The sequence below is a fragment of the Camelina sativa genome, chromosome 19 (assembly GCF_000633955.1).
Source record: "Camelina sativa cultivar DH55 chromosome 19, Cs, whole genome shotgun sequence".
In the NCBI taxonomy this organism is placed as follows: domain Eukaryota; kingdom Viridiplantae; phylum Streptophyta; class Magnoliopsida; order Brassicales; family Brassicaceae; genus Camelina; species Camelina sativa.
Window position 1 is genome coordinate 11,607,662 of NC_025703.1, and position 18,440 is coordinate 11,626,101.

The 18,440-nt window shown below is 37.5% G+C and overlaps 3 protein-coding genes across 3 annotated transcripts in view; all 3 read left to right on the forward strand.

Moving 5' to 3' along the window:
- On the forward strand, nucleotides 11,449-13,184 carry LOC104767709. The gene is made up of 2 exons (XM_010491696.2): nucleotides 11,449-11,933; nucleotides 12,320-13,184. Exon 2 carries the CDS (start codon nucleotides 12,393-12,395, stop codon nucleotides 13,182-13,184), a length of 792 nt encoding a protein of 263 aa, XP_010489998.1. The 5' UTR covers nucleotides 11,449-11,933; nucleotides 12,320-12,392.
- LOC104766033 lies at nucleotides 13,137-14,135 on the forward strand. Its single transcript, XM_010489847.2, has 5 exons — nucleotides 13,137-13,272; nucleotides 13,342-13,431; nucleotides 13,514-13,621; nucleotides 13,702-13,953; nucleotides 14,034-14,135. The coding sequence occupies exons 1-5, from the start codon at nucleotides 13,195-13,197 to the stop codon at nucleotides 14,118-14,120; spliced, it is 615 nt and encodes a 204-aa protein (XP_010488149.1). The 5' UTR covers nucleotides 13,137-13,194; the 3' UTR covers nucleotides 14,121-14,135.
- LOC104766034 (clavaminate synthase-like protein At3g21360) overlaps nucleotides 17,327-18,440 on the forward strand; it is a 3,873-nt gene continuing 2,759 nt past the window's right edge. Inside the window, exons 1-3 of the mRNA XM_019240612.1 lie at nucleotides 17,327-17,749; nucleotides 17,845-18,098; nucleotides 18,183-18,390. Coding sequence (XP_019096157.1) covers nucleotides 17,369-17,749; nucleotides 17,845-18,098; nucleotides 18,183-18,390 — 843 coding nt within the window. The 5' untranslated portion in view covers nucleotides 17,327-17,368. The remainder of the gene's footprint in view (nucleotides 17,750-17,844; nucleotides 18,099-18,182; nucleotides 18,391-18,440) is intronic.

Genomic DNA, 18,440 nt, shown 5'->3' on the forward strand with positions numbered 1-18,440 from the left:
TGGTAATACTTGAACTTGCGTTCCAAACAAATACTACAAAAAGAGGATATGAATAATTAGAACACAAACACGAATACGAAGAACCATATAAAAGATCATCAAGGCTATAATACAAATATAAATTCGAGAACATGAGAGTAATTTAGAGTTTTTTCTTTTTTGAAGATTTTGAATTATGGAGAATGGTTAGGGTTGCACCTATTTATATTAATGAATTACCTATAATTTTCGGGTTTCGAAGAAGTCGGTATATTTTGGTTGGGTTTAGCCCATTATTTCAGGTTTTAGGGTTTTATAACTTATAGAAAACACGTTTTGACGATTATATAGATTAGATAATTAAGAAAATTAATCTTTTAAAAAATTTTAATTAATCAAAAGGGTATAAATGTCCAGTTTTGAATCTCATTAATGACAAATTAGTAATCTGAAGTCTGAAAATGAATGTGCTGTGTTTCATCAACCTAAATAGAGAAGAAAAGCTTGTCCGATATTTTTTTAAGGGCAATTTCATTAAAGGGTAAACGACGTTAATTTTTGTGAGATTGGTTGTAAGCGCTTTCGACTATTCCTTTAATATATTAGATTTATCGACATCATCAAATAAATATCATTTAGTTAATTTAATTTATAAACCATAAAAAAAAAACTGCGCCCTCCCCTTTGAGCCGGCAGTGGGTTAATAATTACAACAATCAGACTGTTGGCTCTGTCACGTTGGCGAGAATTATTAACTCTATTGATCTACTACTCAAACTCTTTCCATGTTTTCTACTGATTTCCCTACTAACACTTGCTTCAATGTGTGAAGTATAAAGTCTCTTCTCTCTTCTCTCTCCCTTTTCTCTAAAAACCCTAGTTTTTCTTGCCGCCGTTTGCCTCTCCGACTTGCCCTTCCGGCGCCGGAGAGGGGTCCTCTTTATTTTTTTAGTAGTCTAACGCCGGCGTCTCTCTTTCCCTGAGTTTACGGCTGTCCTCTGTCCGTTTCTGGGCTCAAGGTAGGTGGTTTCCAGAGTAGATCTGGCACGTGGCAACGACAAGAAGCAAGCTTATGGTGGTCACCGGAGTTTCCTCGAGACTCGTGGGTGTGAGGACAGCTCCAATCTGGGTGTTCTCTTCGGCGGATCTGGGTTGAGCGTCTCGTCAAGCGTCGATGGCTCCGGTGGGTTTTGGCTTTGATGAGTGTCGGGGTTTGAGATCTCCTCCTTGGATATTATCAGAGATCGGTTTCAGGTGGTCTTGGTCATCAGTTTCGCAGATCTCCCCTTCTGCAGTCGGTTCGGTTGCTTGCTTCTTCGTGTTTGGTTTCGTCAGCTGAGTATGTTTTTAGGTTGTGCTTAAGTGTAGGTCTTGGCATACAACTAGAAGGCAGGGGTAAGCAGGGTTCTTTCTCCGGCGGCGGTGGTGTGGGATTCCCCCATTTGATGCGGCTGTGGCGGTGTGGATTCTTTTGGATGGTGAGGAAACCCTGTGTGGTTTACTTTTGGTAGAAGACGCCAGAGGTTTCCCGAAGGTGTTTTTCTCGCAGCTCAACATTCAATTGACCGTTACGGTTCGCGGCGGAAGTCAGTGGGGGTTTGGTGGGTTTTGCTGCTCGTCTTGGAGGTCAGTTCTAGATCCCTTGGATCTAGTAGGCGGTTGCGGGTTCCGTTCTTTATTTTCTGGATTGAGCAACCAGTATTTTAGAGATTGCCGCGTTTTTACTTCTTACTCCGGACCGGTTGTTGGGTTCCTTGCTTGGAGATACCAGAGATCACCATATATGGAGATGGGGGTTAGGTCTGAGTGTGTTCGGTTGCTAGGCATGGGACCATCACCGTAGAGCCTGTTGTCGGTGGTTAGAACAGGCCGGGAGATCTGTTCCGGGTCAGGTGAGATGTTGAAGGTTGAACCGGAGTTGGATTTCGAATGCTTCCGATAAGGGTTCACTTCAGTGTCTCTGCCGCAAAGGAGTGGGTCTTGCATTCACCAGGATTACTGTTCCGATCACTGCTGCAGGTCACGTTTAATTCAGCAGGAGTAGATCTTATTTCTGTTAATGGGCCGTTTTTATGTTATTTCCATTTTGTACCTGTCTAATATTGTATGTTCTAAAGCATTGCCCAATTAAAATTGGGAAAGCCCATTAGTATATTATAATATTTTATTAAAAAAAAAAAAAAAAAAAAACACTTGCTTTGATATTTTTTTCCTGTCAGACGAAAAGGGTCCTAAGAGCCATTACTTGTAACAATATTAGTCATCCTTATTTGAGTGTCTCTTACTTGTAACAATATTAAAAATAATACTAATTTAAGTTTAGATCTTTACACCCTTGTTTTTATTTTTTCTCCTCCCATTAGTCATCCCTAAGTATCTTATTATTTTTATTAAAAATTGTATTTTAAGTATATTTTATATGTTATAAATGTTGGTTATACACCTAAAGATCATCATCAAAGTCAAGAGATCAGCAAAGGCAAAACAGAGAGATGATTCTTGGAGGAAATTTAGTATAGTTTGTATCTCACAGCTGCAGCTAGAGGAGTTGCAATGACTGCAGGAGCGAAAGCATTAACCCTAATGCCGTCAGTAGCCCACTCGCATGCCAGATTCCTTGCTAGCTGATTCATCGCCCCTTGTTGCAGAGTAGATGAAACCAACAGAAAGCGATACAACTCCAGCAATAGAAGACATGAACACGATGTTCCCACTTCCTGAAGTCTTAAGCAGAGGATGTGCAAGCTGCACTATCTGTTCCCACTTCATGTATGTACTATCTCCTGTTCCAACATTAGGCTCATCTTTCTATCCTCATCACGGACTATTTGCTGTACACTGCTACACTTACCTACGTTTAAGTGTACATACATGTTCTCAGATATGCAATATCACAAGTGTGTGTACTTATTTAAATGGAGTTATGCTCTCTGTCAATGAAAAGAAAATAACTAAAATCAGAACAAGACTTAAGAAAGATTTAAACCAGAACAAGAAAAACCAGAACAAGAATTAAAACAAGAACAAAACTTAGAAAACAGAACCAAACTAGACTTACAAAACAGAACCAAACTAGACTTACAAAACAGAACCAAACATGACTTACAACAAGAAAAAAACAAGGACCAATCAAGACTTAAAAACGGAACCAAACTAGACTGGACAGAACCAAATAAGAAGGATGATTGACCAAGTTAAATACGAAGGATGCACAGCCACTATAACTAATCTATCAGAAGGTTCACGGGATGAAAAGCTAACAGATTCTCGTGAGATCACAAGGTTCACGGGTCAGAACCACACATGAGAAAAACAAAACAAGAACAGAACGAAACAATACTAACAAGAGCAGAACCAAACAACACCAAAAAGAGCAGAACCAAACAACACAAACAAGAGCAGAACCAAACAACAATTAATAAAAACAGAACCAAACAACACTAACAAGAGCAGAACCAAACAACACAAACTTCAGGTTGGAACACGAACACAAACAAACAAACTCTTAAATACATAAAGAAACGTGAAACATAGGTTGGAACACGAACACAAACAAAGAAACTCTTAACTCCAGTGGATTTGATTGGTTTCTAACAAGACACAACACAATAACAAACATGAAACAGTGGATTTGAGCAATTAAAATTGATACATAAACAAGACACAAACAATAACAAACATGAAACAGTGGATTTTAGTAGTTAAAAATGATTCATAAACAAGACACAAACAACTACAATGGGTTTGACTCACATCACCAGACCAACACTAAACCAAATCCAACCAACACTAATTCACTGTTCTAATGCAACTCCATAATCATCTTAAGACACTAGAGATCAACAAAACCATATCAATTCTAAATCCGAGGAACAAGAAGAACTAGATCCAAATAATAGAGAAAGGAACTTGGCGGCCAGAAACTAGGGTACCTTGAAGAGAAAAGAGGAAGCAGGTGCACCACCATGAGGACGAAGGAGAAAGGAAGCCAAAAGAGAGAGACGAAGAAGAAGAGGAACCACAAAGTCTATTTCCTCGACTGTTTAATCCAAGACAAAAGAAGAAGAAACGAGAGACGAAGAAGAAGACGAAGGAGATTGGATTGCTCTCGTCGATTTTGATTATAGAAAATCTAGGAATTGATTTTGATAAATCGATTCACGAAGCAGAGTGTGATCCTTGTTTGTATCTCGAGAGAGAGAGCAAATGAAACAAAACCAATCAATTAGTGACAGGTGTGGTGTCTCTGAGGATCTAAAATGATCGGGGCAGAGACACAGATCTCTGCAAAATTAGGATTAAAACTTTTTTAAAATAAAAGACATCCCAACGGTATGACCAGGACTTTCCAGGGTTTGTAGTAGTGCACTATCTGAGAGTGCCATATGATATTTGGAGCCAACAAGTATCGGCTTATAATTCTCTTATGACACAAAAAATCATGGCATACTATTATTGTTCCGAATGGTAGTGATGTGTCATGTGGTTTGAATAGTAACAATATTTTACAAGTATACTATATATATCTGTAACACTGTTAAACATATATATATATATATATATATCTAGAAGTATATGTTTTTGTAACTATTAAAACTATTTTGGCTATGCAGGACGATCTCCGTTAAGCTTTTAAATGTTGCAAGAAAATTATGAATTACGATGTTATTTTTTTCACTGAGCTAGAAGGCATAAATTGGATTGATTAATAAAGTAAGCATTACTTGAGTCTTCACCCTAACAAAGCCGATAAAAAAGAAAAACAATGATAAGATATCTATGGCCTAATGCGACTATCTAAAGCAGTTTGAGCAAGAGAATATAAGATCTTTGGCGGTCCAACAAAGTATATCATCACTACACAAAATCATTTTTTCCGTTTTTTATATTCTTGAGTATTATTTGTTAGTTTAAGCGGAAGTAAAAAATATTAGATTGAAGAAAAGAGAGTTTAGTCGACAAAGAGAATGGAGAGAAACTTAGATTTCATTAATGTATGTAATACAATATCGGCTAGAGCCTTTAAATAGTAAAAGAAAAACTAGGGCTACACCCTTTACACAATGCACAATATCGATAGGGACATAAGGAAAGAGAGATGTTTGGTCCCAATGTAGATAGCGACATCTTCTTGATTTCCTTAAGTGGAACCAACATGTGATATTGTTTGATCTCTCTCTCTTAACGGCTATGAAGAGATTCTTGATCCTTCTCTTAGGCCATATGTGTTAAGGCCTCACCTTTACTTCATGTAACAAGATAGGATTCGGCCTTATTCCACATGTGTACGAACGACCGTACGGACACCACCTTGTTCATGATCAATCATGGTCAATACTCCCCCTCAAGCTTAGCCAAATGAAATGACTAAGCTTGGAACCCGTGAAGCATCACCTCATTAAAAACCTTAACATAGAAAACCTCATGGGACAAAACTATGTTTACGGGAAAAAGAGTGTGATACCCACGAGTTAGGCGAGCCTATCTTGGACGCGTGGGATCTGCGAGCCCAAGTTTGCCATAGATGTATTCACAAACTTGAGGACTTGCAGCCTTGGTGAAGATGTCTGCCAACTGATCTTTACTCGAAGTGTGACATGGTAAGATTACCCCTTCTTCAATCTTCTCTCGAACTTTATGGCAATCCACTTCAATATGCTTGGTTCGTTCGTGGAAAACTGAGTTTGTGGCAATGTGTATTGTTGCGTTGTTGTCACAGTGCATGGTGATTGGTTGATCAGATTCGAACCCAAGGTCTTTAAGAAGTGCTTTGAGCCACACAAGTTCATTGGTTAGCTTCTTCATAGCCATGTACTCGGACTCGGCGCTTGAGCATGAGACAACCTTCTGCTTCTTTGACTTCCAAGTCACTAGATTACTACCAACAAATGTACAATACCCAGTCGTAGACCTCCTATCCATTGTATCACCAGCATAGTCTGCGTCACAATATCCTACCATTTTAGTGTTGTTGTTCTTTCCCATCCAAATTCCTTGGCCCGGACTCCCCTTGAGGTAACAAAGGATCCGTTCCACCGTGTTCCGGTCGAAGTTGGTTGGAGCTTTCATATGTTGACTGACTTGATTGACCGCATAGCACAGATCAGGCCTTGTGATTGTGAGATAAATTAATTTACCCACAAGTCGATGATATCTCCCCACATCTTCATACGGCTCAGCCAGCTTGTTAACCGGAGCATTAGGCGTGTTCTTCATCTCCCCCTTTCGCTTGACCTGGTAGCCTTCTTCGAGAGGAGTGGACACCGGTTTAGCTCCAAGTTTACATGTCTCATGTAAAAGATCAAGTGTATACTTTTGTTGGGAGAGAAACAAACCCTCCGGAGAGCGAGAGATTTCGATCCCAAGAAAGTATTTGAGCTCACCAAGATCTTTGATATCAAATGTGGAATTAAGAAGACCTTTGGTGGTGCATATACCGTCCTTATCATCACCAGACAGGATGATGTCGTCCACATAAACCAAGACCACGACACGACCACCGGTACAGCAAAGAGTAAACAAAGTGTGATCCACCTCCGAACGCTTGAAGCCATGGTTGCAAAGAGTAGAGCTGAGTTTGTGGTACCATGCTCTCAGAGATTGTTTCAAACTGTAAATGGCTTTGTAGAGCCTAAGAACCTTTCCCGGAGCAACGATATCCTCTAAACCAGGAGGGGGGTGCATGTAGACTTCCTCTTCAAGCTCTCCCTGAAGGAATGCATTTTTGACGTCCATTTGCCACAAATACCAAGATAAGTTCGTGGCGAGAGAGAACAACTCGAACGGTGTGAAGCTTCGCTACCGGTGCAAATGTATCAGTGTAGGCGGTGCCATAGGTTTGTGTGAAGCCCCTAGCCATTGCTGAGATACTTGATGGTGAACACCCATTTGGAACTAACCGCCTTTTTCTCGTGAGAGAGATCCGCCTTGTCCCAAGTGTGATTACGAACCATGGCACCATTTTCATCATCAACAACGTCCAGCCATTCCTTGTATTCTTTGGCCTCATCATAGGTTTGAGGGATAAATTGAGCATCAATTTTACCGAGGAAGGCTGCATGGACCGGCGATACAAGGTCAAGCGAACACACGACTTGAATAGGATGAGCCACTACTTGATTATTATAATAAACACGTTTGTCTTTCCGGGTAGACGGATGAAACTTGAGGCGCTCGCTATGCCGGAGTTGAGGAATGATTGTAGTGGACGGCGGTAGTGGTTCTGTACTAGCATTAGTTGTATGATGATCAAGATCAAGAGCACGATCTGCCTCGGTGTTGTCTTCTTCTTGTGATGTAACACTCGATGTTGTAGCCTGGTCCGCCTCGGTATTAACCTCCGTACCCTCTTGTTGAGACGGTGACGGTGTTGAGTCGCCGAAGCCGCCAGTAGGAGGAGGAACGGGATCACTTGTCGCATGATTTGGTGATGTAATGCCAAGATGGTCAAGTAGAAACCGCAGATTGGTCGCTCGATCAGAGTTGGAGTGAGACAAATCTTTCAAACTGTTCCAATTTTTCGTATCGTAGTAACCTTGGTGTTCAAGAAACTTCACATCTCGTGAGATCAGTGTACGGCCAGTGGTCGGATCATAACACTTGTACCTCTTTTGACTTGTCGAATAGCCAATAAACATACACTTGGTGCTTTTGGCGTCAAGCTTACTTCGTTGTTCACCTGGTACCAAGACAAAACAAACACAACCAAAAACACGTAAGTGGTCCAAAGGAGGTTTGGTTTTGTTTAGTACCTCATAAGGTGACACATCTTGTAACACTTTTGTGGGTGTCCTATTGATCAGGTAACAAGCCATCATCACTGCATCTCCCCAAAACCTCTTAGTGACATTGTTGTAGAAAAATCATTGACCTTGCGACCTCCATGAGGTGTCTGTTCTTTCTCTCTGCCACTCCATTTTGTTGAGGCATGTATGGACAACTTGTTTGTTGTAAAATGCCATGTTTGGAGAGATGTTCTTTTAACTTGTGGCTTATGTATTCTCCTCTATTATCCGATCTTAGTACCTTTATTTTAGCATTGAAATGGTTAGTGACATAATTCTGAAAATTAACAAAGGCATCATAGACTCTATCTTTTGATGGTAACAAGGTAAGCCAAGTATACTTAGATTTTTCATCAATAAAAGTCACAAAATACTTGTTATTATCTCTAGATAGGCAAGGAGAGGTCCACACATCAGAATGTACCAAGTCAAAGCAATGCTCATAAATTGTAGTAGATTTAGGGAAAATGGACTTGCAATGTTTACCAAGGATACAAGACTCACAACTAGAACTATCAAACGAAACATTAGGCAACATTAATTCAAAAGCACGAGAGTGAGGATGGCCTAGTCTAGCATGCCACACATCACTTAAAACAGTACTAAGGTTCGATATAAAAGAAAAACAATTAGATGGACTTGATGAAGTATTCTCTAGGACATAGAGATCTCCTCTAGCATCCCCTTCTCCAAGAACCTTTCCAGTCTCAATATCCTAAAAATGTACACTATTAGGTCCAAAAATAGTATAACAATTCAGATCAGTAGTAGCTTTCTTAACCGATAAAAGATTAGAAGTAAAAGTAGGCATGAAGAAAGCTTTCAAATTCTTGTCAAATAATTTCAAGTCTCCTACTCCTTTAACAGGTATACGATCTCCATTAGCAATAATAACATTGCCTACAGCTGGTTTTATGTTGTGTATAAGACTGGTTACTTATCATGTGATGAGAAGCACCCGAGTCAACAACAAGAGATTTACTAGGTTTTGAAGCATAAAAAGTGGTAACGGAGTCCTTTAGTGCGGCAATGGACTTGATGAGGGCCTCCAAGTCAGATTTCCTCACAAGATCTCCATAGCTAGCGGCCATGGACGTTGCACCTCCTTGGTTCACCATGTTGGCACCTCCTTGACTGCTCTGCCCTTCTAGTGATAGATTTGCCTTGAACTTGGCTGGTTTGAGATGAGGGTGAAGAATCCAGCACTTGTCTTTCACATGGCCTCTTTTCTTACAGTGGTCACACACCACCACTTTTCTGTCCTCATGCTTGTATATCCCCTTGTTAGCGGTAGTTAGGTCCTCCTTGCCACTAAAGAGTCCAAGTGAGCCTTGTTCTTTTTGAACTTGGGAACACACATCTTCAAGAGTCGGCAATTTGTCACCACGGAGGATATGCTTGATTAGATCGTTGAAAGCCGGATTAAAAGTAAGTAGAAGGCCAAAGACCTTGTCTTGCTCTTTTCTCTCATTGTGAATGACTGGATTGATTGTGCTTGGTCGGAGCATCTCAAGTTCGGCCCATAGAGACCTAAACTTCCCAAAATGCTTCGTGAACTCCAAGTCTTCTTGATGGAGACTGTTAATCGCCTTCTTGACTTCGAACACTCGGGTCAAGTTTGTCACGTCCCATACACATTCGCAAGTGACTCCCACAACTTCTTGGTCGTCTTGCAATACGAGTATGCTTCAAGGATTGGTGTATCCAGCGAATTTTAGAGAATGGCAAGCACGATCTGATCTTCTTGAAACCACTTGACTTCTTTTTCAAGATCAGCCTCCTTGTCTTCCTTTTCTTCTTTATCGTCTTCCTTGATGGCTTTCTTGGGAAGTTGGTCCGTCTCAACATGGATCCATAGTCCCCGACCACTAAGTGCGGTCTTTGTGGTTCTCTTCCACAATAAGTAATTTGCTCCTTTGAGCACCACCGGAGTAACAATTAGTTTGTTGTTATCCATAGTCACAGATTTGAGTGTAAAACGAGTAGAATAGTGAGTATAAAGAGAGAATAAGAGAATAGAATGAGTAGGATAGCGAGTATAGCTGGAGAATAGAAGTATGAAGAGTATGTTTAGAGAGTTATAGATCGAATAACATGCTCTGATACCATGTTAGTTTAAGCGGAAGTAAATATATTAGATTGAAGAGAAGAGAGTTTAGTCGATAAAGAGAATGGAGAGAAACTTAGATTCCATTAGTAGATGTAATACAATGTCGGCTAGAGCCTTTAAATAGTAAAAAAAAAAACTAGGGCTACACCCTTTACACAATGCACAATATCAATAGGGACATAAGGAAAGAGAGATGTTTGGTCCCAATGTAGATAGCGACATCTCCTTGGTTTCCTTAAGTGGAACCAACATGTGATATCGTTTGATCTCTCTCTCTTAACGGCTATGAAGAGATTCTCGATCCTTCTCTTAGGCCATATGTGTTAAGGCCTCACCTTTGCTTCACGTAACAAGATAGGACTCGGCCTTATTCCACATGTATACGGACGACCATACGGACACCACCTTGTTCATGATCAATCACGGTTAATATTATTGTTATTATTATTATTTATAGTAATAACTAACTAAATTTTATATAATAAATTCAATTAATTAGGGATTTATTAAGTTGTAATTAATCAAATATTTCTTAAAACCTTAAAAATAAAATATAAAAATATATAGTACATCTTAAAAAGAATTTTGTAATTAAAAAGAAAATATTATGAAGATTAATGGGATGTTTATTATCATACTAAAATTTTAAGTATACATTTTATGACTTAATGTAAAATGGAAAATTTAATGAGAATAAATAGCCTATCAATTAATGAAAATATATTTCATCTATATATATATTTTGCAAGTATATTTGGTAAACAAACCTTGGAATATGTGAAATGTTAATAAAATATATTACATGGGATATAACTTTGATTCTAAAAATATATAAAGATCAACTGTTTTTTTTGTATTCTAAAAATCAAATGTATATCAACTTTGACTAGAAAATAGTTCGATTTAGAATTCGACGGATATTATCAAGTTATCAACCATTCAAAAATGGGTATGAGTCATATGACACGATAACATACTTCGAGGCTCGAGCCTTCAATTACTACAACAAAAGTATTTTAATAGTTTGTTACCTTTGACTTCAAACATACTTCTATAGATTACTGAACAGTCTAGATATATATATATATAAACATACTTCTATATATATATCTATATATATTCAAGAGTTGTAAAAAAAATCCATGCAGAAACGCTACATAATCTCAAAATACAATCGTTTTATAATATTAGATTCAAACAACAAAAATTTGAACAAACCTTGGAAAAATGCATGTATTCTTCTTTTTAGTCAATTCTTATCTCCTCACTACAACAAATATGTACATTGATAGCAGACGGATATAGCTCATTTTCCGTCACTGCTATGAAAGATGAGATTTTTTTTCGCTTACTTTTTAATAGCATCTTATTAACGCTATGATAGGAAAATTATGTAGCGGGAAACAAAAGTGACTTTTGTCCGCCAATACTTAGTGAAATTATTCACTTAATCGCCAAATAAAAAAAAAACCCAAAAACTCGACACACTCTCTCTCTCTCTCTCGTTACAACCTAAGCTCAACCTAAGAAGATTTCTTCTTCTAAATTCTCTGTGTGTGCTCAAATTCTTCTAAATTTCTTATCAATTCTTCAGTTTTATCGCCGTTTGTGAAAAGCCCCAATTTCGCCGTTTGTGAAAAGCCCCAATTTCGCCCTAAATCTCCATATCCATCGCAATTGATAGCTCGAATCCATTTTTGAGGCATGTCTTTCTTCTTCCTCCTAATTTCGTTATTTGTTTCGATTATTTGTGATTTCAAACAGCTTTTGATTTCGATAAGGGTCAGATTTAGTTATCTGTTTTGTTAGGGTTCGATTTATCTAGATTTATTTCGTTATCTGTTTTTTAGGGTTCGATTATTTACAGATTTTGAGAATGTGGAGTTTCGAATCCATCTGTTTTGTTAGGGTTCGATTATTTACAGATTTGACTCAAAAATAGCTTTTGGATTTGAGTATTTGCGCCTTCATAAACTGAACGATTTTTTTTTTTTCCCAAGTGTTGGTGATTGAAATGTTGGGGAACTGAAGCTTCTCATTTCTCTGTACTCACACAACAGGTTAGTATCACTCAACCAATAGTTAAACATTATTATTACACACGAATATTGGTGATTGCTATGTTTTGTCCTTTGAGTCTGATTCGTATAAATAGTGATTAGATTAGTGAGATTTTACACAGTTAGATATTGGTTTAAGAGCATCTGTATGTGTCTGAAGTAGTGCAGTATTGTCTGAATTGTTGCTTAATGTGAGCTTTGTATAATATGTATCTCTATTTTATCTATAAAGGTTAAAATTTATATTATAACATATAATGTTGGACAAGGCATGGGTGCATCTATGCAGGTAAGGAATTATATTTCATAATTAGGTTTTATTTTGGGTTTGGATACTTTAAGATGTTCTTTTAGTTATGATTTTTTTCTTTAATTATCCATTGAAGAGCTGATCCTGGTTATAAAAGTGGAGCTTGGAAATTTGTAAGGGATGTGTCTGCGGCTTTAGGTGACATAGAAATGATAATATGTCCTTGTAAAGACTGTCGTAATGTAGTACGACAGTTAAACAGTGTTGTGGTTGAGCATCTTGTAATAAGAGGGATGGATGAGGCATACAAGGTGCATAGTGATTGGTATCATCATGGAGATGTGAAGTCAGTAGATGAATTTCAAAGTAAACCAACTCAGTGGAATGAGGAAGTTTTTGAGTTATATAAAGCTGCTGAATTTTTTGATCAAGAGTTGGCTTTTAGAGGTGACTTAGCTGACCAACCTGTGGGCGACTTAAGTGAGATTGCAGAGGGTGAGGACCAACAAGAGGATGAGTTCCTTGCAAAGATCCGGGATGCTGAAACCCCACTATACCCTAGCTGTTCAAACCACAGCAAGTTATCGGCTATTGTGACTTTGTTTAGGATTAAGACACATAATGGCTGGTCGGATAAGAGCTTCAATGAACTGCTTCAGACATTGCCAAGCATGTTGCCAGATGGTAATGTCTTTCACACATCATTGTATGATGTCAAGAAATTTTTAAAGAGCTTTCATATGGGATATGAAAAGATCGACGCATGTGTTAATGATTGCTGCCTCTTCAGAAAGAAGTTAAAGAAGCTTGATAAATGTCCCAAATGTAATGCTTCACGGTGGAAGACTAATAAGCGGACTAATGAGGTAAAGAAAGGTGTCCCACAGAAAGTATTAAGATATTTTCCAATTATACCAAGGCTGAAGAGAATGTTCAGATCAGAGAATGTGGCGATCACACAAGTCTGTCACGGTGAAGGCTATAAATTTGGCTGCAAATAACCAAGAGAGGATGAATTTGAGACCACCAAATATTGGTCCTGTTGATTGGCAAAAATTTGTCAAACTCAAAACTAGTGCTGCATTTAAGGTAATTACTTGTGATTATAATTGTTTAGTAGTTGATTGGTGATTAGTAATTAACATGTTTCATTATTAGGCCGTGAGTGAGAAATATAAAGCAAAAAGAAAGAATCAGATACCTCACACCACTAGTCGTAAAGGGATCAGCAGACTAACAGAAGAAATGGCAAGCATATATACTACAACTATGTTGTTTATTATTATACATAGTGCTTGTACTGTTACTGAAATTTTGTTTTCTGGAACAGAAAGCTGAAAGTGAAGATCCTTCCAGCGTGACAAGACTAGATGTTTGGATCAAGTCTCGCACCAAAAAGGATGGTACACCAGTAGATACGAATGCAGCTGATTTGATTGTAAGTCTGAATAGAGTTGTACACCAGTAAATAGTGTGTTATCGACTAGTAAAACCTGAAACTGTCTTTATGTTTTTCAGCAAAAAGCAGCTGAAATTGGTGGAAGTGATGCTCCAGCATTTTTAACAAATCCAGATGAAGATCACCTCGCCAAGCTTTTAGGACCTGACAATTCTGGTAGGCTGAGGGCAATGGGTAGAGGCATGAGTAAGACCAAATTAGCTTGTTTACAAATGCAGAGCAAGTGTATGGCTGAAATGGAAGAGCGGCAAGTAAAATTAGTAAAACAGGTCAATGCCTTGGAAAGTGAACTTGGCAGAATCAAGAATCAGGTTAGATACTTAAGAGTTCTCTACTATTCATCAGCCAGTTAGAGTAATATAAATTGATGTTATTTTTGTTTATGTTACAGAGACCAGAAGCTGAAATGGATGAAAACTCAGCTGCAAGAGTAACATATTCTTACTTCTTTTCATATCAGCTAAGTGATTCTTCTTAGTGTCGTTTATGATTCTTAGTTGCTCATGAAATTGTTGCAGAGTGTAAACAAAAGAGCACATCCTAAGTGTGTGTTTGTTGATTGGTCTGACATTGATGAAAATGTTGGTGAGGGTCGGATTCTTTCTTCTGATCCGGATGACATAGTGAATGACTGTCGTCTTGGCCCTTATGATCTCAAAGTGTTAGTTGAAGCTGCATATAAACCAGATGCATTTCTATGGAGACCTGCACAAAAGATCTTTCATATGAAAGAAGCTGTTGGACATATAATCGCATGGCCAACTGATAAGTGTAGACTGGTAGACAACAACATCCAAATGGAAGACATTGCCCCTATGGTATTTATAATTTCTAGCAATGTGTTAGCAATGTATTACCCCTGTCTATAATGCTAATTAATTATATTGGATTTGTTTACTGATTGTGTTTAACAGGGTATACAAGGAAACAAATGTAAACTATTGGATTTGTCTAAGGGTGACGTCATTGTTGCTGAGGGGCGTTGGGAGACACAAGAACCAAGTGCGTTGGTTAACGGAATTCCTCTTGGACCAAAAGCAGTTAAAGTATTTGTGGATTCAGTAAAGCAGCCTGATACATCACTATGGAGACCTACAGCTGAAATGTCATTTCTTGAGGACTGTTTGATGGCTTACGTATCTTGGCCCCTGAGTAAGGTTGATTTTGAAAATCCCTCAACTCCAACTGGTCAGAATGCTACATCACATGCTTCTTTGTCTGCATCAAAGGCCAAGTCTGCAGCCACAGCTTCTAAGTCTGCTACAGAGTCCAAAACTTCAGCAACAGCTTCAAAGGCTGCATCGCAGGCCAAATCTGCATCTATGTCTTCTAAGTCTGCATCTGGTTCTGAGTCTCCTGTTGATGATGCAACGGGTCCAATATCACCAATAAAGAATACTTTACCATCACAGTCTCCTCTCAGGAAGTCTCCAGTAAGTGTTTTCATATGTTATGAAGTTGTTTTTGTTAATTATATGATGACTGATGGTTTATATTGTAAACATGGCAGCGCATTAATAAAGTTATTTCCAAGGAGAATAAGAAGTGCAAGTTGATGGATTTAACTGAAAAGAATAGGGTTGTGGCTGAAGGACGATGGGGAACAAATGATCCAGAACATAAGGTTCACTTTACTCGCTTGGGTTCTAATGCAGTTAAAGTGTGGATAGATGTTGTGAAGGTGAAAAATGTAAAAGTTTGGAGGCCATCCGATGAAATAGAGATTATTGAAGATGCACTTAGCTCCTGCATTGCTTGGCCAGAGAACAAGGTCATTATGTCTTAAACTGATGGTTTTATTGTGTAATGTTAAGTACTTGAGATTGCTTGTTTATTTTGGATGTTCTTGAGACTTTGATGGTAAACTGATGTTCTTGAGACTTTTGTTATGTATTTTGGATCTGAGACGTTTATTAATCAGATTTTATGAGATTTTATAAAACAGGTTATGTGTGCTATAATCACATATCAGAAAATGCTATAAAAGTACAGGTAAACGTTATGATAAAAGAATATACCATAGCACAGTAAACAAGATAAAACAGCATTTCGCAACAGCTATATTAGATATGTATAACATAGCACGAAAAATTAAATATTGTATAAATTTTTGCAAAATTATAATCTTGATAATACAGCAGTTTATTAGAGCTATGCTATAAAACTATAACATAGCACGAAAAAACAAATGTTGTATAAATTTTTTCAAAATTATGATCTTGATAATATAGCAATTTCTTAAAGCTATGTTATATTTTTATAACATAGCATACGTAATAAGTGCTATTGTATATGGGGTACATATAATAACAGTGCCCTAAAACAGCGCTCATGAAAACGCTATCAAAGACCTATGATAGCGTTTTTCTCTGGTTAACAATGTGCATATTTGTTGTAGTGCCTCTACATTCTATAAATAAACACTTAGCTTAGATATCAGATTTTAGAAAACACAAGCCATACTCAGAACTCAATATGACTAATAGCTCTATGAAGAAAATGATTCTGATCCTCTCCATCATAGTCATAGTTTTATCTCCAACAAGTTTTTTTTCTTCTATGGCAGGTAAGTAACCTTAATAAATCAATCGACTAAGTTAAGAATTTACCTATCAATTAACTTCTTTTTTTTTTTTTTTTTTTTTTTTTTTTTTTTTTTTTTTTTNCTGTTTCCTTGTTATTCTATTCATATTTGTAAGATGTTCATGCTACTGGGAGTCCCACCGAACCAGCAGGCAAGAACCTCATCACTATCTAATTAAGGAATCAAAACAATCATATTAGTTTATTAATTCTTAATGTTATATTTTTTTTCTTTTGGCTTTGTAGATTCTCACATTACTGGAAGTGATAGAGTAGCATGTCCTGCTTGCCTTTGCTGTGAAGGCCAATCTCCTCCACCGGGAACTTGTTGTCATTGCTGTTAATTAAACTTAAGATCTACGTCCTCGTAAACTTAATAATTAAGAGGCTTAAACCTCTTAATTACTACTATTAGAGTTCATTGTATATACTTTATGTTGTTGTAATGTTGTGTATTCACCAATAATAGCAGCGTAGCCAGCCGCTTAGAATTAGATCCATCCATTGTCAGGGTGGTGCTTTGGCTAGTGATTCGAATATTCCTTGTTCTATACATATACAAGTTTAGAATTATGTGTTAAAATTCTACTTTAAAAATGAAATAAAGTGTTTGCACAAAAAAAAAAAAGAAATGAAATAAAGTATGTAAGAAAGACATTGTAAGGTTTCCATTATAACATGCATAATGGTGAAATGATGTTTTCTAATATGATTATTTTTGGTAGGATTTTCTAATATGATTATGTTTAAAGTTTAAGTTTTATCAATCTAAAAAATCCTATAATGTTTAATAAAATGCAAAAACCTAAAAAATATGCGTTTTTGCCAAATATATATATATATATATATATATATATTTTAACATATATATATAAATATTTTTTTTCACATATATATATATAAATATTTTTTTTAACATCTATTAATATAAATATTTTTTTATTATACAGTATATTTTTAAAAAACTTTTTTGACGAATGATATATAACTATTTATTTATGATATATGGTAATATTATACTTTGTAATTTTTCAAAATATATCCAATCATATAATTTTTTTTATTTTGTAAAATTTTATTATGCAGCTTACTGAACAAAGCTTAAAATTAGAAAACAATTGAGGAAAAGGCAGCAAAAACAAAATGGCGGATCCGTTGTTGTTGTTGGAAACACGAATCGCAGAGCAGAAGCAATACGAATCCAAACCATTCCCGGCGGTGATATCACCACCGTCTTCTTCGTCGATTCCGATTCATGCTCTATCTCTCCCACTCTTCACTCAGTGTATCAAGAATCAGAAACCTTACCTCGATTCGCTCTTGCTCGGATCCGGAGCAGTACTGTTCAGAGGTTTCCCGGTGAATTCCGCCGTGGATTTCAACGACGTCGTCGAGGCTTTCGGTTTCGATGAGCTTCCTTACGTCGGAGGCGCTGCTCCTCGCAGTAGCGTCGTCGGTCGTGTCTTTACGGCTAATGAGTCTCCTCCTGATCAAAAGATCCCTTTTCACCATGAGATGGCTCAGGTATATGTAAACTTGTATCTCAAGTTTTGATTTGGGTAATCTGATTTACATCTAAAGGTTTGAGCTTTAAGGAATTTGATGGTGGTTTGATTAAGGTACCTGAGTTTCCATCAAAGTTGTTCTTTTACTGTGAGGTAGAGCCCAAGTGTGGAGGAGAGACTCCAATTGTGCTGAGTCATGTTGTGTATGAGAGGATGAAAGATAAACATCCTGAGTTTGTTCAGAGATTGGAGGAACATGGTTTGCTCTATGTTAGGGTTTTAGGAGAAGATGATGATCCATCATCCCCCATTGGCCGTGGTTGGAAATCCACATTCTTGACACAAGACAAGAACCTTGCTGAGCAAAGGTACTTACATCATCATCTGAGTTAGTGGGATTATAGCTCATCATCAGTTGTAGATTTCTCAGAGTGTATGTTTTTTTTAAACAGGGCAGCTAATTTGGGATTGAAACTGGAATGGACTGAGGATGGAGCCAAGACGGTAATGGGTCCAATCCCGGGTATCAAATACGATGAGTCGAGAAACCGTAAAGTATGGTTCAACAGCATGGTAGCTGCTTATACGGGCTGGGAGGATAAGCGGAATGATCCAACGAAAGCAGTGACTTTTGGGGATGGAAAGCCTTTACCTGCGGATATAGTTCATGACTGTCTTAGAGTCCTTGAAGAGGAATGTGTTGCTGTCCC

Excerpts from the sequence above, each read along its gene's own strand:
- LOC104767709 (XM_010491696.2), top strand. The coding sequence starts at position 12,393 with ATGATAATATGTCCTTGTAAAGACTGTCGTAATGTAGTACGACAGTTA.
- LOC104766033 (XM_010489847.2), top strand. The coding sequence starts at position 13,195 with ATGAATTTGAGACCACCAAATATTGGTCCTGTTGATTGGCAAAAATTT. Across the intron at positions 13,273-13,341 it reads AAACTAGTGCTGCATTTAAG|GCCGTGAGTGAGAAATATAA; the intron begins GTAATTACTTGT and ends TTTCATTATTAG. Across the intron at positions 13,432-13,513 it reads GCAGACTAACAGAAGAAATG|AAAGCTGAAAGTGAAGATCC; the intron begins GCAAGCATATAT and ends TTTCTGGAACAG.